The sequence below is a fragment of the Anticarsia gemmatalis genome, chromosome 4 (assembly GCF_050436995.1).
Source record: "Anticarsia gemmatalis isolate Benzon Research Colony breed Stoneville strain chromosome 4, ilAntGemm2 primary, whole genome shotgun sequence".
Classification (NCBI taxonomy): Eukaryota; Metazoa; Arthropoda; class Insecta; order Lepidoptera; family Erebidae; genus Anticarsia; species Anticarsia gemmatalis.
The window spans coordinates 3700232-3727639 of NC_134748.1; the positions used below are offsets into that span (position 1 = coordinate 3700232).

The 27408-nt window shown below is 34.9% G+C and overlaps 2 protein-coding genes across 3 annotated transcripts in view; one reads left to right on the plus strand and one right to left on the minus strand.

Moving 5' to 3' along the window:
• LOC142972249 (uncharacterized) overlaps positions 1–27408 on the minus strand; it is a 139026-nt gene that overhangs the window by 2999 nt on the left and 108619 nt on the right. For both annotated transcript variants that reach the window (XM_076113183.1, XM_076113182.1), the window contains 10 exons: positions 9116–9407; positions 8275–8864; positions 6021–6376; positions 5452–5685; positions 3759–3947; positions 2355–2561; positions 1813–2026; positions 1223–1453; positions 754–941; positions 238–460 (listed from right to left, as the gene is read on the minus strand). In XM_076113183.1, coding sequence (XP_075969298.1) covers positions 238–460; positions 754–941; positions 1223–1453; positions 1813–2026; positions 2355–2561; positions 3759–3947; positions 5452–5685; positions 6021–6376; positions 8275–8864; positions 9116–9407 — 2724 coding nt within the window. The remainder of the gene's footprint in view (positions 1–237; positions 461–753; positions 942–1222; positions 1454–1812; positions 2027–2354; positions 2562–3758; positions 3948–5451; positions 5686–6020; positions 6377–8274; positions 8865–9115; positions 9408–27408) is intronic.
• LOC142972248 (15-hydroxyprostaglandin dehydrogenase [NAD(+)]-like) lies at positions 21185–27375 on the plus strand. Its single transcript, XM_076113181.1, has 5 exons — positions 21185–21345; positions 22949–23188; positions 24531–24704; positions 25838–25983; positions 27171–27375. Exons 1-5 carry the CDS (start codon positions 21226–21228, stop codon positions 27316–27318), a joined length of 828 nt encoding a protein of 275 aa, XP_075969296.1. The 5' UTR covers positions 21185–21225; the 3' UTR covers positions 27319–27375.

A 27408-nucleotide genomic window follows, 5' to 3' on the forward strand; every position in this document is an offset into this window, starting at 1 on the left:
TACTATCGACTACCGAAAACCGACCTGTCATCGAGAAATTTTGTATGAAAATCTGATCAGCGCCTCAGATGCAGATGCAAGCAATGAGACAAAATTGAATGCAACGTATAAACGTAGAGATGAGGGAATTCTGGCAATGTTGCACAACTATACCCAACGTCGCTTGTCACAGGGAATTGACCCCCAAGGGTCAAATTAGTCGATGACTACAGTAGCAATGTTCCTGATAAAACTTACGACAGCAGCAGCCGCAAGGACAGTGAGAGCGAGTAACGCCGCAGCATAGTGTGCGGGTACTCGCAGGAGCGCGGAGCAGTGCGCGAGGCGCTCGTCTTCTCCGCGCGGGCAGTGAGGCACGCCGTCGCACCACAGCGCCGCCGCGATGCACGCGTCCAGCGACGCGCAGCGGTACTCGCATTCGCCTGATAGTGCGAATACGCCGCCGTGGGAACTTGCGTGTCTGGAATAGTCAACAATTAGTTAAATAAATATTTAATATTTGATTCTTCTGTGAGGTCTTGAGGATTATTAAAATTTGTTCTAATGATAACTGTTTACGTCTAGTGGTTATTGCATTGGTATTACCGATGGGCAGTCAAATGAGAAGCTTGTAATTATTCCGAATACAACATGCAGTTAATGTCAGTCAAAGTTAACAAAATTACCAAATAAATGAATATAAAACGAGTCGGAGAGTATTGGTGTTTATTAAACAGGCAGAAGGAAGTAAAAGTAGTCTTTATTTTAGTTCACCTTCTAGAAAGTTCCAACCACGAGACATAATAGGAGCCGGGCTCTACAGCTATAAGTTCTGCGCTCAGTGCCCTGGGCCAGTCTAAGTCAAAGTGGTCTGACGCTGAAGGTGACGCAAATACGTGTCGAGCGAGAGGATCCACATCTTTAGACCAACCTTCGGAGAATACTTCTACCATGTCTTCCATCTGAAACGTAAAAAAACACAGGGTTTATTTGAAACTTAGTCGTAAGTTTTGTAAGTGTCTGAGGACAATTCTAGATTTTGCGGAAACTGGAGGTTCCAATAGGTTTACCTAGTAAATGAAAGAGGGTTCTACATTATAAACAGTCTATTTACGACTTAGCAAGCATATTACATCGTGTCAACTTGACTATAGTCAATTTCATGATTTGGTATTCAAAGTTTCTAACCTATCTTGGATTTTGATGCAATATTAACAATTTAGGTCCCTAATCGAGAATTTACCTGTTCTTCCGGCGGGTCAGGACAAATAAACGTAGGGATAAGTCCTCCAGTATAAACTGCTATTCTATTCTGAGTTCTGCACAGATGTCTCATGTCTGGAGCCACTGTGATGTTGTTGAGGAGTGTGAAGTTATCCAGTTCAGGTTCTCTGATGATGCTGCCACGGATTTGAAGGTACAGGTACCGGCCTGGGGAGGGGTCTATGAGCCATGGACGGCGTTCACAGCGCTCCTGGAATAGAAACGTAGTATGTTTGAAAAACTGCATAGTTTATTCCTTGCGATATGTTTGATGAAAAGTCTTTAAATAAAGGAGGACTAGATTAGATTATCGTGATAGCCATTACACATACACACATAAAGATTCGTGGGAAAAGTTCACTTGTACGTAATCAGCAGAAGATGTTTCTCGAATAGGTATTTTTTGGAACTATTAAACAAAAAGGGGGTAACAGCTGATTTAGTTCTTAAGCAGCAGAAAACCGTTTTTGTCTTTTAATTTTAAACGGACATGCATAATAGGATATGTGTTAAAACTGTTCTTCAACGTCTGATTTATTTCCTTGAACTGATTTATTACAAATTACTTACTGATTCCGACATAGGCGACGACGAAGACAGTCTTAACTCTCCACTGGCTCCATACACTCGATGCGAGGTCTCACAGCCAGTTTCCAGTCTCACAAATTCCACTGACGCTTCGAATCCAAAAGATCGAAAGTCGTCAGACGCTGACATATTGACGACGTCAAACTTTAGTTCCGCTACTGTTGCTAGCGATGTGAACTCGTAGTCCCCTACATCACTGAAAATGGAAAGATATTATAAAATTAAATTAAAAAGCTTCTGAAGAGAAGTTTAATGAAGAATTACTTGTTTAAAATTTTTGTAAACTGCTCAAGATTGTAAAAACATAATTGATAAAAAAAGTAGTAGTATCATTATCTCCAGTGATATTCAAATAACCCAGTTAATTTTTGGTTACCTGAACAGGATAATTATATGCAGAGCCTATTTAAGCCTGGAGCGTATTTCATCTTGGCTGGATCCACAAAATCACTATATTCTCAGATTCATTATTATTTAGGCCATAAGTGTGAATAGGATATAAATAAATGCAGTGTAGTTATTACCTGCACAAACAATCTCTAGGAATCCTAGATCCCGCGTCTCTCCAAGGTTTGTCGAAGATCCTAACTGCTGCTGTGACGTCACCAGCACAACGGTACCACGGAGAATGGGCAGAATGAACAGATCGACATAATCGACCACCACTCCTCACACCCCACACTCGGAGTCTTATTACCTCACCAGGGTTGGCCTCAAAACGGTATGTGCAGCTGAAACATAATAATAAATTTGTTATTGTGCGTTGTATGTGCCTTTGATCACAACTATGACTGCGTGAAAAGATTTCTCAGGGAAAAAAGAATCCTATAATTCGGGCTATTAACTATCTGTATTTCACTAAAATCCGTTCAGTGGTTTTGGCGTGTTTGAGTAACAAACATGTTAAACTTTTAGATTCGTAAAATTAAATAGATATTTTTTTTTTGTTTAGTTTATTATTTTTCTGGACGGTATTCAGTCTAATCACACTTATCATAATACTGTTTAAAGTTTTAGACACGTAAATAATTAAGAATGAGGTAGTGCGGTATTCAAAACCCTACTGCGTGTTCACTTGTAATTAAAAATTAAAATAATACGATGATTATCTATACTAATATTATAAAGCTGAAGAGTTTTTTTGTTTGATTGCTTGTTTTTTTGTTTGTTTGAACGCGCTAATCTCAGAAACTACTCGTCCAATTCGAAAAATTCTTTCAGTGTTAGATAGCCAATTTATCGAGGAAGGCTATAGGCTATACAACACCACGCTATGACCAATAGGAGCAGAGTACCAGTAAAAAATGTTATAAAAACGGGGGAAAATTTCACCCATTCTCTCTAATGTGACGCAAGCGAAGTTGCGCGGGTCAGCTATACGTAATAAGCCTGAAGACCGGAATTAACATGATAAAATTCAACTATCAAAATAATAAACTACTAACCAACAACTGTCATAAGCACTTTTAGCTTAATTAGAGCGGTTTTAATAAACTATGAACACGTCATACGCCAAACTTTTTAAAGTCTCGTCTCGGGGGGCCAATAACAGACCTACATACGTAAGTGGATGATTTTAATAATAAACTAGCCTCTAACCGAGATATTCTATGTTTCTGAATTGGTATCATTTGCCTGCAAGGCGATATACTACCGCTATAGATACATTTTGTATGAAATACTTATCAGCTCCTAACGCATTTGCATATTAAAATTTAGGAACCCTTTTTTTCATCATAAATTCAAAATGTCGACACTTGCTATACTTTAGAACCAAGTCTTGTGTAAAAAATTGTGCAACAGGTAATATCCTGGAAAAGACCTACAGAATTCAACTGTCTGTTCAAAAAGTAACCAAATCCATGCAGCAGTACATTTGATTATTTAAACAAAGTTACATTTAATTTTATAATATTGATTATGCTTACCTAATATTACGATTGCCGCCTCTACCATACAGGAACACGTCTCTTGGTGATGAAAATGTAATAGGCGGATCTGGAGGTGCTTCTGGAAAGGATCTTGAAGCGAATCTTCTTGAACAGGTCCCTCGACCCCAAGGCTCGCCATCTTGATGGAGGTCAACGAACTCGTAAAGAGCTTTGAAGTATACTGGCCTGAAATTATAGAACAGAAAAAAATACGGTAAATCGTAGGCAAAGTTGGGGGGTGGTTTGACAAATATATTTTATTTTCATAGATTTGTAAAGTCTTAAGTAAATGGGGCATATTGCATGTTTTCTCAAATTCCAAGATAAAAGATTCAATTCTTATGATTTTTGTCTTTCTATGTATTTTTGTAAAGCTTATTTCGCTTATTAATAACTAGCTGACCCGTGCGGCTCTGCTCGCGTGAATTTCGTACTGTTGTTTATTCGTTTGAGCAAGCGAATTGCGAAGCACTACCTACACACCTACACATAAAAATGCTAACAACTCATTTGTCATCTAATGGTTATTTACGAAAGGGACCCGAAGAGCACAAAATGTGACACAGGCTCAGGCAGGCCTGATTTCCTGTGGTTACCTTCTTTTCCGCTCTCGTCTGTATCCGTACCAGTTTACAGTGTAAAATATAATACCTTATAGACTGACCATTGCTTACCCGTCTGGATTCAGAATATTATTATAGGTACAGACAGACCTATCTGTGCCGGAGCTCTTCACACGCGTAATAATGTAGGTATACTTGCGATGATACGTCCGAAACCGCGTAAGCCGTAATTATTGTTTATATATCAACCTTTGTTTATTTTTTAAAACTTACCACATAGTCTGTTTCATAGCTATCCAATTTATTTCCTTAATGCAACCAATTAATTTGGTTACGTGTTACAAACTACAACGTCATCTGTTAGTTGCGGCGAACAACGACAACAAACGAAATTACTCGGTTTGCCATCTAGGATATCCCGACCGCACTGGACCCACGTAAACCAAGATTTTTGTGTAATATATCATACAACATTTATGTTTGAAAATCTTATAAATTTATAGCCTGTTTTAAAGGTATTTTTTTCAATAAAGCAATCAAAATAAATTAATTTAATTAGGAAAAACATGCTGTGCTGCGGACTATAACGCCATCTATTGGTTGGTGCTAACAACAGGTATCGATACAGCCGGCACCACGTTAACTATATATATTATATGCGAATGTTGTGAAATCGATTGCAACGACATCTATGGTCTCTTTAGGGAAACGCAGGTTCAAACGATTTCTACGTATTTTTTTCAATTTTCTAAAAATCTATGAAATTTTATGCGATAAAAAGTATCCCAATAGTTGCTCCACTACTTATTCTATGCATATACTAAATTTTAGTGCATTCTATCCGGTAGTTTTTACGTGATAGCGTAACATACAGACGGAGGACAGACAGACAGACAGACAGACAGAAAAGAAAATTATAAATTGCAGATTCGGTATCAGTATCCGTTACTAAACATCCCCCATTGGTTTTTTTTAAATATATTCAATGTACAGAATTGACCTCTCTACAGATTTATTATAAGTATAGATTATAAATAAAAGTGTCTTTAAAGTCACGAATCGATGGACTGGTCAACTATTCAAAAAGTCACATATTGTATATTTGAACTAAAATTATTTTAACTTACTTCAATGCAGTGCCTTGTGTCAACTTCAATTCCAGCGTCAAGGAATCCCCTTTAGACAAGAAGCTCTCAGTTTTGGCGCAGGCTCGAGATCTTCGCAGTAATGCATGTTCACAGGTCCTCGGGGCTCTTTCACGACAAAACCTGGCTACTAATGTAGCGTTTGTTGGAGGACGACCCACTATTACTGATTGAGGGGATGTTGCTCTCGACATCTGGACTGAACGTTCTTTGTCACTGAAAAATATAATGAAAATAACTTAATAGGACAAACCATGTCGCGTAACTGTTTAGTTTAAATATGTCAAATTTAAATAATCGAACTCGATGCCGAAAACAAACATTCGGGGTAATCGTATTTTTGAAGCAAAAACCAAATATTGTTTGTTGCACAATTTAATAAAGTTTGTGTTCTTTAGCAATACAAAATAATCTATTTTACAAGTAAGCACGTTGGTCAAACTAGACAGGCATATTATATTTTTTCAAACTCTATCTTTACATTGGAACAATGTAAATAAGAACTAAAATTGCGAGTTTAAATTCACTAACATCATGAAAAACTGACTCACCAGAATATATCGCTGCAGCCGGGCGATATCCTCATCGGACCATCCCATATATTCAAATGACTCCCACAGTACTCGTCCTCCGGCAAGTTAGGATTCAGAGCGTTGGTCACATAAAATTTCAATACTGAGAACCACACTCGAAATCGTGGAGCTGAGAACGACGGCCTTCTGTAAATTATGTTCCTTCCCGAGGGCCCTGATGTGTCTATACCCTGCATATGATATAGACATGTAGTATTTGGAGGGAGAGAATGTTGCGGGTGCTCCAATATCCCACGGCCTGTTCCTCTGATCCAAAACTCACAAGCTCTTTTGTTCTTCGCGTATGTAGGCGACTGTTGATCCACAAACCTGACCTGAAATTGATTAATTACGTGATAACCACTACAAAGATCCTTTACGGTCCTTTATCATAACTAATGGAAGGTATTATAACGACTTGAATTATTAATGACAATCTGTTTCAAGAGAATTTCGTGAATAAATAATGTACTGTCCACTACAAGTTGGGTTTTGGTAAAGTCCATTTATAAGGGTTAGAATATTTTTCATTAAATGTTAAAGTAAAAGTGCTGCCTAAAGGATAAAAAAAGAGTTTTATTGAAAAGTGAAAGATGGGGGTCGTGTCCTAATTCCATAAGTTGAAACAATGTGGGTTGGTGTAGAGTTCGCTCGCTTCATTATTGTGACCGACCGTGCGAGCCTACGTTACTAATTACACTTTGGCAGGGGCCCAAGCGTAGCCTCCAGGGCACTACTTGATTTATTATTGTTCACTGAGAACGAAACACTTTAAATAACACTTCATCATGATATATTAGTCCATTAACTCGAATTTGGCATCATGTGAGAATCGATTAGTTTTAGATAATACATTAATTCGCACATTAAGCTCCATTAGGCTACACCATTCATGAATATAATTAACGCCAACTAGTTAAATTTTGAGAACAAAATGCTAGACTAAGTTTCGCAAGACAAAAGTTCTTGTTTTTTTCTACAGCCTTTCTTATTCAACGACATTCAGTACAAAAGCATTTAGTTTACAAGAAAAGTAATAGTTTCCAATTTGTGTAATCTAAAACACAAGAGTACTTACGACGAAAAAAGTTCCAACTTTTCCTCGTAATTCCATTTTGGACACGAGCCAAATATCCAAACATGAACTGCTTTTTTTGGAAACTCGTATTAAAAGTGGAAAATGGAACCATTATGTTGTAGGGTGAGTATACTTTAGAGAAAAGGATTAAATATATAACTATTCTGAATAAAATCTGAAGTATTGAATTTAATAACCCTAGGAATTAATTAACCTGGATGCATTATACTTATTTGCATAATGACCCGCGCAACTTCGCTTGCGTCACCTAAGAGAATGGGTCAAAATTTTCCCCGTTTTTGTAACATTTTTCGTTGCGACTCCGCTCCTAATGACCGTAGCGTGATGTTATATAGCATATAGCCTTCCTCGATAAATGGGCTATCTAACACTGAAAGAATTTTTCAAATCGCACCAGTAGTTCCTGAGATTAGCGCGTTCAAACAAACAAACAATCAAACAAACAAACAAACTCTTCAGCTTTATTATATTAGTATAGATACGTATTATTGTCCCATTGCGCGTTAATTTCTTTGTGCTACGACAATACCTATAGAAATAGTGTTACATTGAAACACAATTCCTGTTTACCAGCCTATAAGGTACTATAAGGTAAATACTTTTGGGAGGTTATGTTTTATGTGTAGCACAATAGTATGCTAGTGTTAGTGTAGAATGAATAATTAAATCTTTTCTCAATATCTCTATCCATCATGAAACTCTCATAATTGGTAAAGCTGCACTGGTCATAAATCCTTGCGAATACCATTGTGGTAGAAATTCCTTGTGCAATTCCATTTTACCGAAGAGTGATCGAGATAATTGCGCTTTAATTAAAACAGTGAGCAATGATGCAATTTGGGAACTACGAAAATATTCAGCCTTTAGTACACTATAAATCCCACTATACTATTCGCAAAAAGAATACGAAATACGTTCAAGCTTTCTTAAAAAAACAGTAGAAGTCCGATCCATTTTCACACTTCTTGAGTTTATGCTAATGGCCAGCGACTTATGCAAATAGTTGTACTCCAAAAACTTTTCCCATTTCTTGGCAAGTCAGAGAATTGCATAAATATTAATGTGTATTAAAGAAATATTCCGTTAAGTATAACTACCATGTAAAATACATAGAATTTTAAAAGTTATAAATACCTCAACTTCTAACTGGAATCCGTGTAGAGATTGTGACGTCACTGGTTGCAAAAAAGTCCCGAACGGTGACGTTGTGAATTCGACCAACAATTCGGGGCCACTCGATATTGCCTCCGGGACGGACACGCCTCCTCCGCAAAACCTCAAAATTACGGGGTCCCTCGTTGTATATCCATCGTAAACCGTCACATAGTCCTGAACTTCGTCACATTGTTGCCAAAATTTCAGCTCACGACCGTTGTTCCCCCTTTCTTGTTGTGCTGCGTACAAAGCCTTCTGGCTCCTAATTGAAACTAGTTGTCCGTTCGGTTGCTTCACAACTATCAAAGCATGTTTTCCTTGAGGCACTTCGTGTTGTCTTACTGCGTAGTAACATGTCAAGTTTCTCGGATAAACGCCGGGGAAATTCGGTGACTGTAACCTACAGTTTTTACGATCGCAGTCGCTGAATATCCGCGAGCAATAAGTTCCCGAGATCAAATCCCCGAGGTAATACTCGGGAGTTTTTGTCGTCTTCACCGCGTTCGTGTCCTCGCCGCGTGATATGTTTACGGGATAAGGTATTGGCCTCAGTTTGAAAAAGGGCCGTTCTGAAATGAGATACTGTTATTAGATACGGTGATCTCAGAATTTTATTATACAGAATTGGATCTACTAAGTTACGTAACTATGTAAGATACATATTTTGACCTGCGGGTAAATAATACCGAATGATATATTGTGCTTACATTATATCATACAAAAGGTATCTATCCAAATGTGTACATTAATAGAGTGGCCATAATATCTCAGCAGAAAATATAAAGGGTTCCATTTGTCAGAATGAAAATGATTTACGTACCCGAAGGCGGGGTCCCTCCATAACGCACGGTGGCATATTCCCTTCTCAAAACCTTATAAGCCATGCGGAAGTCGAAGTTATAGTTGTTTTGTTCTTTAGAGAGGTGAAGGAGTCTAACAATGAGAGTGATGGATTTAGTTTCGCTGTAGTAGATAGATGGGCCCCAAGAGGTGCCACACCAGGAACCTCCAACTTGCGGTCTAGAGGCTTCTTGGATCTGCATGTAGCCGTCTGGACAACCATCTTCAGTGAAGGAAGTGAAGCGGCCCAGGGTAAAGCTGTCGAAGAGGACCTGCAAGAAACAAAAACGTTTATAATCTTTTAATATAAAGAAGATGTAAATAGGCGGAATTAGATATATGTATGTATATAGCCGTACATGTTTGGGAAACGAATAATCATTACTGAAAAATCCCGGTCGCTACACGTTGTTTACACCCCTATAATTATCTAGAAAATCGATAGCATGTTCTACATTTATTTGCTTTAACACAAAACTCTCGTACATTAAAGTTAAAAACACAGATGAGTATAAATCAACTTAACTAGATCACTATCCGTTACGTAATGTATCGCGCTGCTATCGAACAAACAACCTTACAAACTACATTTCGAACTTACTCCCTTCTGTAAATTAGAACGAGGCCAGCGGGCACTTGCCTAATGGTTCAATTAAATCGTACGTCGGTTTATATGAACCAATTAAAATTAAAGAGCATTACACGAAACTTCGATAGTGCAAACCTAAATACAGACCAAGTTTAAACGTCAACTAATGGGATCTATTATTTAATACTTAGTTCCGAAACTTAGATAATTGTAAACGTTGACTGAGATTGGTGAGAATTTGTATTGCTTAAGTTTGTTCGAGTGGCATAAAGTTGTGCCTAAGTGGCATAAAGTTATATTCGAGTGGCATAAACAAGGCTCTTTCGTATAATGATAATGGGTTCTCTTCCGCGCTGTAATGGTCTAGTTTCCCTATTCAGTACACATTCTGCACATGTTAAATTGTAATAGTAAATTCTCAGTTACTGTTTAAATTATAATCTCTTGGCTACTTGAAGTCGAAAGTTAATTAAGGAAAGAGGAGAAATAATATTATGAGATTAGGTTGTGAAAAGTGAACATTTGAAAATGTTTTCTGTGTGCACGAGTAAACTAGTAGAAGAAATATGATTGCCTAAAGAAGTATAATGTTGCGAGGGAGATGTTCCAAAATTTAATATCATATGTATGTTTCCGCTCAGCGGTGTTGAGTACTTTGGCAGCGAAAAGCCGAGATTGGAAAAGTAATGGAATTGCATTTCGCACGAGTTTCATTTCCGAAATAACTTTACTGTTGATTGACATGTATACTTTTATCATATTAAACAATATTGTTCATCGGAAATAACGTTATCTCCCAATTTAAATTAAATATAACCCTTTCTGATTAAATATCACGTACATATACATATCAAGTAAATACGTAAACACAACTCAGAACTAAAGTAAACGCAAACACTTTTTAATATCGTTTAAAAGTTTTCAGTGAAAATCCACTCATATTTTATTTGAAGAGTGACGTGTTAATAGGACAGCGGTTGCGCAATATTTTTTTATTAAAATCTTTGCTGAAAATTTACTCAGAATTTATGATTTAGTTTCTCTGCATTCGAAATTCCGGAGGGTGGCTGGCTGAAATGGGAATAGGCAACGCGGAAAACGCAATTTGAGGGTGCAAATTGTATCTGTGCTCTGTATCTACGGGATAAAGTGTCGATAAGGATTCAGCTTCATCGAGAATTTATGCTTTTGGTGCAACAAAGAAAGTCTTGCTTTTATTTTATCGAGCTCGCTGCAGATCCTATTGCCTTTTGGCTTCTGGCCTTTCTTATTGGAAATATATTTTGCAGAATTGTATGTTTTATATTTCCTTTATCTAATATTTTGTCTGAGATAGCTTTCCATATCCATTTGACATGTATATGATCTATGATATTTCGATTTATGTTGGTAGGCGATACCTGTCTAAAATAATACTCAAAACCAAACAAAAGATAGAAAATAATAACCGCGCTAAGGGATCCCAGAAATATCACTAGTATCAACAAAATGGAATCTGATATGTAGAAAATGAAATACGAATCGACGGCGAGGACTCGAAATGTGAAAGACATGTCCCTTCATATTCGCTTCTCTCAAGCAGAAAATACAATTTTGCACCGCTAGGGATGTTCTCGCGGGTCTTTGATGAAATTTAAATGTGCTGGTGCCGACGGAAACGTGTTGTGGCGTTTCAATTTATGTTCCGAGAATGTATGTTAAGGAAAAAGTAAAAAATCTCGTCTAGACTTGGACAGATTCAGAAATGTGCCGACTGAAATTAAACAAGACGATTTTAATTAAAGTAAAATATATTATGAAGTTTGGTTTTCATGAAGCTCTGTTGATGAAAATGACAACGCTGTGGCTACATAAGACACCGGCGATTTTATTTAAAAATCCAAATTTAAAAACATAGTTTATGTCACTTGATAACAAATAGAAAGATAAATAATAATTGTATTTTATAGCAATTTCACCGAGACAATAATGACAATTTGAATAGCTCATGATTTATACTGCCGTAATACTACAAAAATTTGACATACTAGCTCCAACATCATTGATTGCATTTCCCTCAAAGATAGAACGTAAAATATTGAAAGCATCTCGCTTTCTCAATCCAAATTTATTCCGATACTACGATGTAGGTATTCTGTATTCTGCATTTAGAATAATTCAAATTTCAATCTATCGTTCTATTGTTACGCTAATATTGAAAGCAAAGCATGCCTTTGTAAATATTTGATACATGACTGCCCGTGGTGCGATCGGTAGTGCAATCTTTTACTAATCATGAGGTCTAGGGTTCTATTCCCGGGACGGGAAAAATACTCGCATTGATATTTTCGAATATATACAGAATAACGGCAACAGTAGCTGGTAATGTGCCCGGTAAATGGCAATAGGCTTGTTCCTTACTAAATGCGACTAACATTTTTAATGGCGAAACGTGGGTGTATCTACACACCTCTGCCTATACCTTCTGGTATAACAGACGTGATATTATGTATTACTATAAATTGTTCATAGGTACTATATTAATGTACTTTAGGTTTAACTTCTGCAAAGATCTTGATCAAACATACTTCGCACACGCGATCGGGAAGTTTCGACAATGTGTTGTCGAGTTTGCTTCGTCTAAATAATGTCAAACTTTCAGCTGATTACTAACTTTAGTTAGTATAGTTCCGCTTTCATGTCGTGTGTAAAGTTTTCGAGGTAGGCACCTATATTTTTGTATAAGTTATTATTTTGCTAATACACATAAATCGGAACGTGCCTGAGTTATTTAATTTCAAAAACGTTTATAGTCTTTTTAAATTGACGAGTTGATTTGTTCTTCTATTATATTGGGAATTCAATATTAATAAGTGTATGTTTGTATGAAGGCAACGCGTAACGATATAACCAATTTAGTCAGCATTCATCTACCTATCCAACCTGCCCTGAAACGTCGAGCATTCCGAGGAAAAATGCACAGTCACTTTAATTCCATTGTAAATAGATATTAGACAATTATCAAGCCATTATATTAGCTTCTAATCCAACGCTGGATGTAAATTTCACTATCGCAGCAACAATATCAAACCGATCAGAATGTAATAAAGGCGCTAGTGGCGCAGTGAAGTCAGAAGTCATTACTAGAGATAGCATGCACAATTCATATTGGATACCCGATTGTTTTAGACTATCCGGATTATTCCGGATCGAGAGATCACTTCGGGGAATACAGCGCTGAATTTGCTTTCACGAATAATGACAGGGCTCATCAATATTGTCGTATTACTGCATTCATTGTACTGGACACTGTGGGCGTTGGCAAAGCAGTTTATATTAGGAGTTAACGAGCTTGTTGGACTTAATAATATTCAGAATAGAATGATGTTGTAACTGATAGTCGTTGCAAATTCATCGTTCATCGTGCATCGTATTTTTTCGCGTTGGATGTTTATTGTATTTTAATAATAATGTAAGGGTCAGCTTGTAACCACGGCTAGATTTTTTCTAAGATAAATGCATGTTCGCGTTAATTATCGTATACCTACTATTATGTAACAATTGCTACGTTGTTGGCACCTTGGAAAAGAAAAGCCAGATATTTTATCTGCCATTGATTTAGCAACAAAAATGAAAGTGCAAAATAAAATAGCCATTGGGTTAATGTTCAGCACAAATAAAAATTTGTACTGAAAAGTTAAAATTCTCTAGGTACTGTTACATACCTTATATAATATACTAACTTGACTCACACTAAATTAATGTTCTTATACATAAATAGCTACAAGAAATTCGGCAATTGATTAAATGTACCGAATTTTCCTCAACAAGAACATCCTTGCCTAATTAATTTACGACAACACAGAAACAAACACATCCAGTCTCACCCGTGCATTAGGACCACATCAACAACTTACAACTTTACCTATCTGGAACTTGGACAGAGTTGGCCGCCATGTTTTAATCACTGTTTCTTTGTTGGACCCTAGTTTCTCTAGTTTCGAACTCAATACACCAAACTTGTGATTGGAATTTAAAATGTTTGGCTATGATCTTGGTTTGTCTTGACAATTGTTGGAAAATAGAAGACTGATTAAGAGGGATGAGACAGTTATATGTATATTTTACGTAACTTATTCGATTTCTTTACCGCTTATACAACGTGTAACGGAAACAACGCACATCCTCAGACACCCCAACAAGAAAATCCTTTTTAATTCACAATTAATGCATCAGTATAATAATTTGATTATTGTAGATATTGTTTATGGAACATATTGTTTTTAAAATATCCCGCAAATTCTATGGTCACAATAAACCTACGCACTCACGCACAGGCGCACACGAGTAGCGCTGGCGTACCTACCTAGGTATCTACCTAAACATGACTTAAACGTGATTTTTGAAGACAATGTCTACAATTTACTAACTTTCAAGAATTTCTAAAAAAAAAAAATTTTTTTGGAAAGAAGTGGGATAGATTCAGCTACCGATTCTGAACTAACTAATTTCAGGATGTGCGTTAATTATATTACAGGTTGTATAACATTTACTTTTTATTTAAATAGAGAGATAATATTTATTTAATGCCATATTTTAAATATCCTTTAAAACAGTAAAGTTCAACAACGAATTAATACATATATTCGAAATTTATATAATCCGATTTTAATTCCATTTTGTTAGAAAGCTGCAGGCAACTAGCATTTCATATTCGGATATTTACACAATAATATTATAAAAATAATATTTTATTCTTCTTCTAGGATCTTAAGTTAGGTGCACATTTGATTATAATTGGTCACCGTGCGAAAGAAATAGGGAAACAAATTTAGTTTCTCATCCTAACCAAGACAGTATTTTTCCCAAAAAATCCTTCAAGCCTCATATTTACCTCGTCTTTTCTCCAAAAAACCTCAACCCAGTATAAAATATTCACACGTTTAAAATTTTGGCTCTAGTGTTGGAGAGCTCTCGTGGTGTTTGCACCGGCACGCCATCTGTCGGGTGTAAGTACTCGAGTGAATTGTTTACACACCAGTGTCAGTAAGTATTGCAGTGACTTGTTTGAACAAGCTGTTACTAGCTTTATGCTTCACACTTCATTTGCATTTTTGTTTTATTTGAGGTGAAGGAAAAACGTGTGATCTTGTTATGTTAATTATTTATCTGGGATTTTAATGCTTTATTAGGTTGTATTATATTTGTAAAAAACAAAATTGTACACAGTTTATAATATTAACAAAACGTTATCTTTATAAGCTCGGAGGTTTTCAGATATGGAAAAGGATGAACTATATTAATTTATTGATACGCATAAGGAACGCATCAGTTACTTTCACATAAACTAAAATTTTCAACAGGTCATACCTACGCGCATACGCGTTATTTACTGCTCATTATTTACTTAGTGTCTATACATATATAAATAATGTAAATAAAAAGCAAATCTGAATAAACTTTCAGACAATTCTATTCAAATGATATTCAAAATAGGTTGGTCCTCACTTGGCAGTGTTTTAACCGCGAGCCGAACCGAGCCGTCTGAAGTGCTAAGTGTAAATTATACGCCGCGGCGCCTACAGTTTCCACTACCGAGGTTACGCTGAGTAAATATTACCGGTTTAGGACACGTACACATTAGGCAGACTTTCGTGGTATTTTCTTTTTTATCAATCCTTTATTGTAAATCTCCTTTGTTACATTTAAAAGTGTATATGATTTTCTCTCACGTTGCGAAAAGATGTTATCTTAGTAGGTAATAAACGCAAGTATTGAAAGAATAATACACTTATTTTAAACTAGCTGACCCGCGCAACTTCGCTTGCGTCACTTAAGAGAATGAGTCAAAATTTTCCCCGTTTTTGTAACATTTTTCGTTGCTACTCCGCTCCTTATGACCGTAGCGTGATGTTATATAGCCTATAGCCTTCCTCGATAAATAGGCTATCTAACACTGAAAGAATTTTTCAAATCGGATAAGTAGTTCCCGAGATTAGCGCGTTCAAACAAACAAACAAACAAACAAACAATCAAACAAACAAACTCTTCAGCTTTATAATATTAGTATAGATTCATCATCGCTGAAATTTACAATCGTTTATTTCAGTATGTCAATGAGATTATTTTTGGTTCACATCAAAAAGAATTTATTTAACGTGTGTAGCCTGAAAGCTGCACCCAAATGAAAATTTAAAATATGCTGTAAATTAACCACAAATATTACTTTGTTGAGCGTGTTATCTAATTAACAATAATAAATAAAATGTAAACTATGTTAATTACTTTCAAATATTGTCAATATTATGAAACAAAAATCATTGAATTTGACTACAAATAAAGTTGTATAAATTTTTCGATCGATTACTTTTCTTAGTTTATTTTCAAGGCGCATTCATGTCTTTATCAAAACAATTGTCAACAAACGATCAGCCACATTGGGTTTGCTTTGTTAGTATGAATCCTAAATGTAAGTTATATGCCACAGCGCCTGCAATTTTCAGTGGTGAGGTTACGCGAGTAAATATTACCATCCAAGAACTCACCGAACAAATGTAAGCGTAGTTGTTTCTTATTGAAATAGTCTGAGATAGAATTATTATCATATTATTGTTTTAACTGGCATACGTTTGTAGATTACAAAAGAGAATAGGTTTATGTTAGTTTTCATAGCGATTCTAGGTATAAATATGCACATTATATAGCTATGTAATTCACTTTTAAATTGTGTTTTAAGTGGTAGTAGTTGATGAATTAGTTTTAGTGTAATAATGGATGAATAACGTATAAAGCTTATGATTTTGGTAACGGGTGAAATGAAAATAAAAGTTGTACTAAAACAGTTATTTTATAATCTGCTTATTTTTACTCTTTAAACGGTAGTGTAGTGATTTAATTCAACAATTTGGCCGTGAAACCTTTTTTACGTTTAATTTTGGTTAATGTTTTGTAACCTAAAATTCTGTAAGAGTTAGCAAAGCAACCGCGACTGTAATTTCTTGTGACTTTTTTACTTTTACAACAAACCTACTGAAATTCTTTTTCTCAAAAATAAACTTACAGAAGCGCTCGAAATCTTTCGCAGTCAAAATTCTCAGCGTTATGCACTGAAACTTTTTGCTTAAAAACTTTTTCTCTACATGTTTATAGTATTTCTTCCTGTGTTCACATAAAACTTGGGAAGGCCTCAGGCATTATACGGAGTGTTGCGTTTTTGTATTTGCGCGTCTCACTTCGGCAAGGACAAAGAAGGCTTTTCAACTCGCTTAGGGCTGCGGGAAAGGAAATGCCGAAAATTTCAGTTGGAATTTTAAAATAAGACCTTTGAGGCTAAAATGCGAATGTAGAAATGGTAGCGAGTAAATTTTTTATTTGATTTGATTTAATTTTAAGAATTAAGTAAACGGTATACTGACGTTAAATTTCGAAAATCTGTAACGTAAAATAATTCATAGATTTTTCACTTTTGCGTAAAAAGTAATCAATGGTTTTTAACGTAATTGTGCAATAATAGTAAAAGAGTGGCTTTGATATTTAAGTTGTCGATAATTCACAGGTAAAATGTTAAATATTAAATCATTCACTGTAGTGTTTCGTCAGGTTTTGGGTTTGCTGTTTCCCAATCTCGCTATTTGGAATGGATTTCACCCGAAATCCTCTCATGCCAGTCGCTGCATCAAAGCTACTATTCAAAATTTCAAACCAATACGCCAATAGATTACTTCTGTAGCACTTTAGTTAATGAAGGAAGCGTTAACCAAAGTTATCATGATTATTTGGGTATTTCTAGTTAATGACTAGTCTATATAGGCGGAATTTCGATACTTTCCTATCGAATTCGTTTCGAGAGATTGACTTACAAATAGTTTAAGCCCTGATACAATTACTAAATAAGGTTATTATTGATAAAGACGAAAAACAGAGCTGCAGGTTGTTCTTGATCACCCTTTCGTAAACTGAGTTTTTTTTAATTTTATGGATAGCATTTCATATGCACCAAAGTAATTCATGTTCTTAGTTGTAGTTGTAGGTATTTCTTAAGAAAGTTAGTAGTAACCTTAGTAACTAATCTAGAACTAAACAATTCTAATTTCCGTCAGCCCTAAACACTAGTGTATGAGATTTGTTTGCGAGGACACCCACAGTCCTCCGCTTTGTTTGACTTGTGCTCCGTTGAAACGCTTCCCCGCTACTGTATTTAGTTTTTTTTTCTATTTCCTTGTAGCACTTACTAAAGTATAATGGCCAGTGCCTAAAGCTTTCGTAACGTTCAAACCTTTGGATGAAAAATGTGGGTTGTAAAAAGATTTATGGAATGTTTTGCTTTTTTTTGTTATTTGCGTTGCAGTGTAAAGGGTAATGCTATAACCACTTTCGTTTCATCTCTATTTTTAACTAACTTCCGAAAAGAGAACATTCATCTTAACATAATTATATTTTTTTAAATATTTACATTTAAAAAAGTCTTGGTATAGAAAGCTTTTTAGTGTTGAGTTTCGTATTTTACTCTCAGAGGCATAGTAATAGAATAGTCAGACGTCTGAACATGTACAACGTTACTGCAAACGTTGTTCATCTAATTACTCCAACATCTTCCGCAATAACTTTATCACCTGTAATTGCACGAAGAAATATTACACCTTCTGCGGCAAGCTACACAAGATAAGTATCTCGATCCCTCAGGGATTTCTACCAAAAAGATTTACGACTGGTAATCCATGCAGTGGGTCCTAAAATATACGATTTATGACTGAGAGCCGCTGCTATACTATAACTTGGATTTATAACATCACTAGTTTAGTGTGTAACTCTATCCCTGTCCAATGATTTTTTCACTAACATAAAATATTTATTGCTATCCGCTATGCTATCCGGGATTACGGACATCCTTTATACCGCTGTAGGTATAATGTTCCTTGTTTAATGGAAAATCGTAATAAGCCAAATGCGTATTGCTTTTAATGTAAAGAGCAAAGAGGTTTTTGCTTTGAAAAGTTCGAAGAACTTGGATGTTTCTGTACTTATATAGCAACATAAGGAGTTTGTTTTGAATATGACGTAATGGACGTCTGTTTATCCAGAACACGGAAAAAACTGTAAAGAAGGATTTATCTTAGCTAAAATAATCTATTGCCACAGTAATAGATAAGATTGCCTATCAGATTGGTCGGTTTTTATTGACTCATCATTGTTCACCGCTTAGGAGATTTGAAAATCAGTTACGAGATTATATTTATTGTCGGTATGGGTACCGAAAAAAAATTGTCGACTCTTTTATAGCCAGGTTTATATTTTACATAATGTTATCTTGGTTTCTAACATCTGACAAAGACATTATGATAATTGCTGCATTTTGGGCTTCATTGTTTTATTTAATACCAAATGTTAATACAACTGTTTGCTAGACACTGCCATAAAAAAACTGCCTTGTGTCTCATTATACAAAATATCTACGTTTAATAAAAAACATTGTTCTATAAAAAAAATACAATATGCTACGGGGAACGAAATTTACTTTTAACCCAAAAACATTATCTACTTGCCTACATTACTGGCACATACAAACTGTCCTTTACTTGTTCCATCCACTCGCATAGCCGTCATGTCTCGCATTCCTCCCGTCAAGTGCTCCCTTTTGTTTACGTTTTATTATTTCGCGGCTCATGTTAATAAAGAGGTCATGTACGAGCCAGAAATAATTAAAATAAAACTGCTATGTAACGTAAATGTGTGGAAATAAAAACGTTACGTCGGCAACTTGAACACGCTATTTCGTGGAATTGAGTGGGTTGGTTTAAAAATTCGTTTTTACGGAACTTAGTTCTACGAAATATGCCTAGTGTTTTCAAATTTGTGTTTCTTAATTAGTATTTTATTGAGTTCAAGTTTATTTTTTTTGTGTAATTTTGTATTTTGTGAAATCAATTAAACGTAATTATTTTCCCTGCTTTTACATTATAGAAAGCAACCGAAATTTAAAATAAAATTTGACTAAAATAATTTTACCTCAACCCTTTCATAACCAAAAAATGTTGATATTAAAATTTGCTAAATAGTTTCACGACGTACGCATATTTGAAGAGGGTTCATAGCATTCCAGCATGCACAAAATTTTAATACTCCATCGCCGAAACCCCATGCTCTCACCGCCCTAGCCTATAGAAATCTTTTTAAAAAAAGGTTGAGAAAAGCATCGTTAGCTGGCTTGCTATTAGACGTTATTGTTGCGTAGTCAATGGGTGGAGCCCTCGAGAGCCTCGCCGCGTCAACCTCTCGACGAGAAATGAACCATAGATCGTGAGCACTTGGATATTATTACAGCCTTGTAGATTGCCCGCAAATTACGAAATTGGGAAATTAAATTTCAGTATTTAAGCTGCTAGAGAGTAATAAAACAATGTGAAAAATATTACAGTATGAGTGAAAAAAAATTGAAAATTAAGTATTAGTGTTTGCATTTCGTTATTTATTACAAATGTAATATTAAGAAGTACCTAATAGTAATAATATCTACAAAGATCGAACTAAGTGGTGTTCTTTGCCCACTCCTATGAGAAAAAAAAGCGTGATTTTATTACTTTTCTTATTATAAAACTAACGTAATCCTGGAATGTAGTAACACTATAATAATACACATCATATTTTGTACTGTCTCGGTTAATATAGTGACATCAAAGAGACAGTATCATTCTTCAACAATAGTTTATTAATAGAATACACCCACAATCGTTTACCTATTAAATACGACTTTGTAAAAATATTCCTTACCTTTTTATACATTATTTCCTTAAGTTAATTATATAAGTTTCGAACAATAAATTATTAAAACAATTTCCACTTATTAGACTCATTTCACTATTGAGGCTTAATTAAAGGTTACAATTTCAATTATAAGTTCTTTTAAGTGTAGTACAATGTCTGTTAATGTCAATCAAAGTCTGGCCCAGGATTTCGGCTTTAAATTATTCATCATTAATCAAACTCTGCTAATACTAATCCGTGGATATAAGTTTGGGAATAGCGCAATTTATTTTTGGATAAATTTGAAACGCAATCTTTAATACCTATATATTTTTACTTTCTCTTGTTATAATACTACTATTTTAAACAATTTGTTACTTTTATTACACATAGAAACAATATTATAATGTCAACTATTATTATTACTAACAAATAGCAATCTTATCGAGGTTCTAATTAATTCAATAAAGACCTTAACAGCAAAAACTATACAAGGCTATATACATATAAAGTAATTGCACATTTTACAATGTCAAAATTAGCTACATTACGTTTAGTTATTATCCATTTATAGCTCACTGTAGTAAAGCAACAAGCCTCAAAAATCACATACCAAAACCAAAGATAAACTCGAAATAATTACTAAATGCACTATCAATAACTGTTTTCAATTTCAATTCTCTCTTATCGCACTGATAAAGTTCTCTATCAGCTAAAGAAATTAGTTTGATAACGGTATAACGTGTACATTGTTTTCATTCGGTGTCGTTTCGGATTGAACTATGGCTGTGGAATTAGTGAAACGGTATTTATGTGTAGAGGATAAAGTGTTTTTGGTGACCGGTGGAGCGGCTGGCGTAGGCGCTGGGATCGTTAGAGCGCTGTTGGCTGAAAATGCTAGGGTAAGGTTCTTGTGTTTTATGGTAGCCTGGTAGTTTATTTATAGATAGTGCTATTTGAACGGTGTTTGTTGATTTTGTAGGTACTATTTTGATGGGTCGTCACGGGTAAAAGTGATGAGTTTAGTGATGGTTTAGTGAATATTTGTTGCCAACTTGTCATGACAGTGATCCTAGGGTCCAATTGTTCGTAAAGCTTGATAATTATGTCGTCTGTAATTTTTATAGTTTTTTCATCTTCGAAGTTCATGTGTACTCTTTTAACCTTCAGATAGGTCACTAATAAATTGCTGTAAAATTTGTTCTTACGTCTATTATTAGCTCGGATAGTAACCTGTCGATAGCTGTTACTTTCATTGAAAAGAGGTAGGTATTCTATACTCCTTATAATGATGATAGTCAAGATTTTTATTACACGAACATGTCATCATTCATCATTACATAAATCGATAGTCTACTCAAACAAAGTTACAATAACGAATAACAAGGACAAACAGACACGATATAAAATATGGAAACCAAATCAAACAAGTTGTTGTACAAATATTTTAGTTTGTACACAGTTTCCAACAGTTTCAGAAACACACGGACTCTGTCGTATAATTTAATTAACAAAATGTTGCATTTTGTTTTGCTTGGCCCCAGCTGTACGTTGTGACCAAAAGGTCTGTACCGGGAATGCGGTTACAAAAGTTATGAACAACTTTAAGTTATCGGTATGCAAAAATATGAAAGTATTGAAGACTTCTGTAAATATACTTAGAATAAAAGATCTTGAGACTTTGTATTTAGAATAATACGAATGACGGAAATGATAGCTATAAAGTTGAGATAACAGCAAATGATGTTTAGGTAAGACCAGTTTCACATCTTATGGATAACTTATCCGATAAATAAAGTGACAGCAAAAGTATCAAAAAAACTGTCATAATTCCACCTGCAATGCTTTTCAACTCTTATTCAGAAATGGTAAAACTAGCCACTTGTTTAATTTGAAAGACACCTTATTATTAATGGGCAATAAAAGTATCTATTTAGTTAAAATGTACTTCAATATGATATTTAAAATAGATTACAGTTGAATCTACTTTAAGTGCCGTTAAATAGAATAGAACAATTTGTTTGATGAATCATTAAATCCTATCGCCATTTTAGAGGCAATCCCATTACCTATAGCATTAACGTTGTTTGAAACGAGTTAGTTTTGATATTCTAAAAGTACTTGAATGGAACAGTATTTTGGTAAAATCTTAACTAATTAACCATTTTACCTAGGTACACTTATACGAATAAATAATTTGGTATTCTCGACATTTTCGTATGTTAGTACCGAAAATGTCCTATACAAGTAGTCGTTTTGGTATAAAGATTAATTGAAGAAAGCAAATTATCTTCATTTTAACCTTCATGTTCTTTTACGGTCAATTCAATTTCACTTTATCAATAGTCTATTGAATTTACTGAAAAAGGTGACATTGCACGCAATATGTGTGCCGAGTTTCAAGTTCAACTGAAAACAATATCATAAACCATCATTAATTTTTAAAACAATTAAATTTGTGTTAAAAATAAGGAGGTAATAAAACTTTACTCATTATCTTTTCAGCACGTAGCCTTCCTCGACATAGTAGACCGTGAAGGATCCCTCCTAGAATATGAACTGCTCAACAAATTCGGGGCGCTCAAGGCAAAGTTCATCAAATGTGATATCTCAGATGAAGATCAGCTAGCAAATGCATACAAACAAATATTAGACAAGTACCGAAGACTAGACGGGGTAATAAACAACGCAGCAGTCGTGAGCATTGACGAGAAAACATACAAGAGGATGGTCGATATTAATTTTGTAAGTTACGAGTTCTTGCGTGAGTTAACCCGAGTTTCGCCTTTGATTAGATTAGACACGGAATGTGTTTCGTGTTCAGAATGGCTGAAGTTGCATCATTGTTTTCATATATCATTTTAGCAGGTATTTTGAATGATGCGAGATTAGGTTTTTTGATACTATGTCCACTTTGAGTTGTGTACTGAAACTTCAACTTGAATATAAGTCAGTGTCTCGAACAATAAGCCGTCGGTCGTTCCTAATTATTTCATAGTATTGAAACTAATTTTATTTGATGTGAGTACGTCTTTAGTCTCTTTCGCAGGAGAAAGGTGTAAAGGACTTTATTTGTTGCAAATTTTAATATCAATTTACATCAAACAATAATCACAAGATTATATTTATCGCATTGTTTTGAATATGAAGCAACATAAGATTTATGTAGGGTGATGACAATTAGTTGTTGCATTCTTATACATTTCAATAGATACAATACACCTGCTCCAGTTACTTCCAAATGATATTATCGTGCTGTTCTTTACAATTTGTACTTCAAGAAAAGAGATAGTAGATTTTCCTACCGTAATATTTACTGATTTTCGGATACATTTAACGCTTCCTAATCAAGTTCGAATATCTATAAGCAACTATTGTAATCCTTCAAAGTAATAAGAGCCGGTAACTTGTCACTTCAAAGCAGAACTTTATTAATTTTGAAGCCATTATTGTGTAACTTGTAGGTGTTATTACTATATTACTTAGTATATTAATAGAACGTTCTAGAATTCTAGCTTTAATATGGAAGTGTAGTAATTTAGATAGAGTTTTAGCATATAATTTACTCTGTTTCATAAAGCTGAGACTTAGTCTATTTAAGTCTATTATATCTTCTTGAATACGACGTGTGCGGTCTATTTCTAATAACATTGATTCAATTCGTATTATTATAGTATTAATTACATTTGGGTACTTGAGTAGATTGGCTTGTTAAATCATGATAATATCTGGACACACGAAACCTAGTTATTTCAATATGTTTTAACAATGAAAATGAAAATTGAATGAAAATTTTACTTTACATTGTCAAGGCTTATAATATCAACTAAAAGCTATGATCACTTGCCATAAGCTTCACACGAATTGTTTGATACTCAAGTAGGTATATTAAATCGCGCACAATATAGTTAGCAAATGATAAAAAAAAACTGATTGAAAATAACAACTTTCTTGTCTAAATCTTTATGATTTTCAAACAATGCCTAAAAAATTATTAAACTATAGAAAATTAATACTAATAATTCACAAATCATTTCACCAAACCTGCCATGATTTCCTAGCTATAACATATCCCCGTCATTTCCAGACTGCAGTAGTAAACAGTACGATGAAGGCACTACGCGTTATGGGGGTGGACCACGGCGGTAACGGCGGGGTCGTGCTCAACATATCATCTTTATTGGCCCTCCACCTCGGGACTCATCTACCAGTGTATGCTGCTACCAAGGCTGCTGTGTTGCAGTTTAGTATGGCTTTAGGAGTGAGTTATTCTTCTGGTTGATTCCTTAAAGTACGACAAATAAGTCTGTGTTTATGTAAAACGGAACTGTTGTTTCTTTGTGATATAATATTAGGTCGGGGAAAAAGTCTTTTCTCATTTTAGTATGTATGAACTTGTAATAAAATCTCTTTGCCCTCAAGAATCACAAATGAGTAAACGGTTCATTAGGTTTCTTTCAGTGAGCTCGTGAGGTACCCAAATATCGAGCTTTTTGTGTACAGAATAGATTTTATTACAAGTTCATACATACTATAATGCGAAAAACTTTTTCCCCGACCTAATATTATGAAAGAACCGGTGTACAATATTTTTGAAAACCATGATAGTTAGCGTTGCCTGTATCGTAGTATCAATGCAATTGATTGCCAGATAGGACTCGGTACATAATGAATCGGTACATAAGCAAAATTATTAACATGAAAAATGTGTTCATGTTTGGACTGTCTTTATGGGTGGTTCATGAAGTTGTTGAATACTATGTACCATGCAGTAGTGGCTGCCGATTACGAGATTTTCAGAACTACTACCGGGTTGGGAAAAGAGTTAATGGCTTTTTCCAATAAATTTGGTAACTTGCTCGATATTAACCAGTAGTTACGGTTCCAAAAGCAAGATTCCCACTTCCGATATTTCGGACACTGATACCTACGCTGCGATTTATTAATTGTATAATTTAAGAGCGAAAAATATAACAGTCACTTCAGGGATTGAAAGTCCCGAGACCGCAAAGTATCATTCAATTAAAAATGCACCCTTAACGATTCAGGAATGAGACCAATATTTTTGCTTGCAAAATTAATTAATTGCGAATGCGAGGTTTTATAAATTACCGACGGTTTACCGCTTATTTATTTTATTTTCCCAATTTCATTTATCTTTCTCGTCGTAAATATTTTATTTATAGAGGCACAATACAAATGGCAAATTATAGTTACGATTTGCATTGTACCTCTATTTGGAACTGCCACCTGTATTTGGAAAAACATACCTACATACATATGTAGCATATTTACATACCTTACAATTAGCAGGGAGAAATTATTTGCATGAAATTAAACACATAGCCTAATCTAATTATTTTTTTATCATTTGCATCATTTTTATTTCACTAGTCTGAGGAACCATATTCAAAGACTGGGGTACGCGTGATCACCGTGTGCTTCGGACCGACGGACACTGCCATACTGAATAGAAGCAACTGGGAGAACCTGAACAAGGATGCTGATAGGCTGGTGTCAAGAGTATCAGTTAGGCAGAGGTAAGAATAGTTCAAAGATAACGTTTTTAGTGTAGATTCTGAGTCATTCTCCTAATCTATTGTTTTGATGGGTAATATTACATCGTATAGTTAAAGCTATTTATACATTTTTCTAGTAACAGACGATTTAAGATAGCATACGGCGAACAACTTTAAACAGCAGACGGTAACGACCAGAGGTGACATTGCGGTCAATATAAAAGTGTTGATTAATTTGTAGTAATTTGTATGAGACCACCGACGAATGCAGTAGTCGCCTTTAAGTCCTTTGAAATGTGACAGATTCATCTATTCTGTCATCACCGTCTGCAGTCTACGCTCGTCTACAGAATCCTATCTTTATTAAGACAGAAAATCCTCACAAAGGTTAATTAATTTAACTGGGCATCAAAGGCACTCGTAATTATAGTCACCTAATTAGACAAGTACAAAGTAAAAACGCCCCTTTACTCCCAATATAATTAAATAACTATTGGAAAATTTAAAGCTTTATTGGAGAAACAAGTCTCGTTTTCGCTTCGATTAATAAAGTTCGGAGGCGAGGCGTCCATTCTGCGATGTATGCAGAACTACTGGAGCTACTCTCAAGTTTGGTATGGAACTTAAAGAGCACCGTAACATAGTCCAGACAAACTTAATGTTTCTAATGAAGATAGTTTGAACGCGTTAAATCTTGGAGTTTGGAATAAAATTGTTTGAGATTTGGAAACAACATGAATTTTAGACGAACATTTATAAGTGAAAAGTAATATAACTCGTCTAAAATTTATTGCATATGAGATCCGAGGATAGCAAAATAAATTTTGAAGTTATAGTCTTTAAAGCATAAAAGTCTGAATATCGTAAAGCCCCGTATTTATAGGCACGAGTCGAAATACCGTATTTGAAAGTACTTAACGTATTTTTGAATGTTTCAGCTATAAAACGGCAAAAAGGGAATTGAACTTTAGAACGAAATTATAATAATTATTTTTACCCATTACATTTTATTTTTACTATCTCACTGCTAGGCGAGTGTCTCTTCCCAGAATGTGGCTACGGTTAAGCCTTGAATGCAACTAACATGCTAAAACACTGCCCATGGCACAAGAGTTGGGGACTTCCCTTCCCTTCAAAAAAATATTTTCCCTTCAATAAACATATTATATCCACAATATTAAAGTACAGCGTTATTATTTACATTTTAGGGTGGAATCAGCAGTGACCGGTATTCTGGATGTGATCGACAAAGGACAGAGCGGCTCGACGTGGATTGTGAAGAACGATCAACCTGCTGAAGAGTACACGGGACAAATAAACGAAGCATTTAAAATTCTATCTGAGACTTATATGTAATTGTTGTTGATGATGTTAGATGATATTTATTATTTGAAATTAAAAATGACTATGATATTATAAAAGTTGTTTTAACTGCACGTTTGGAGT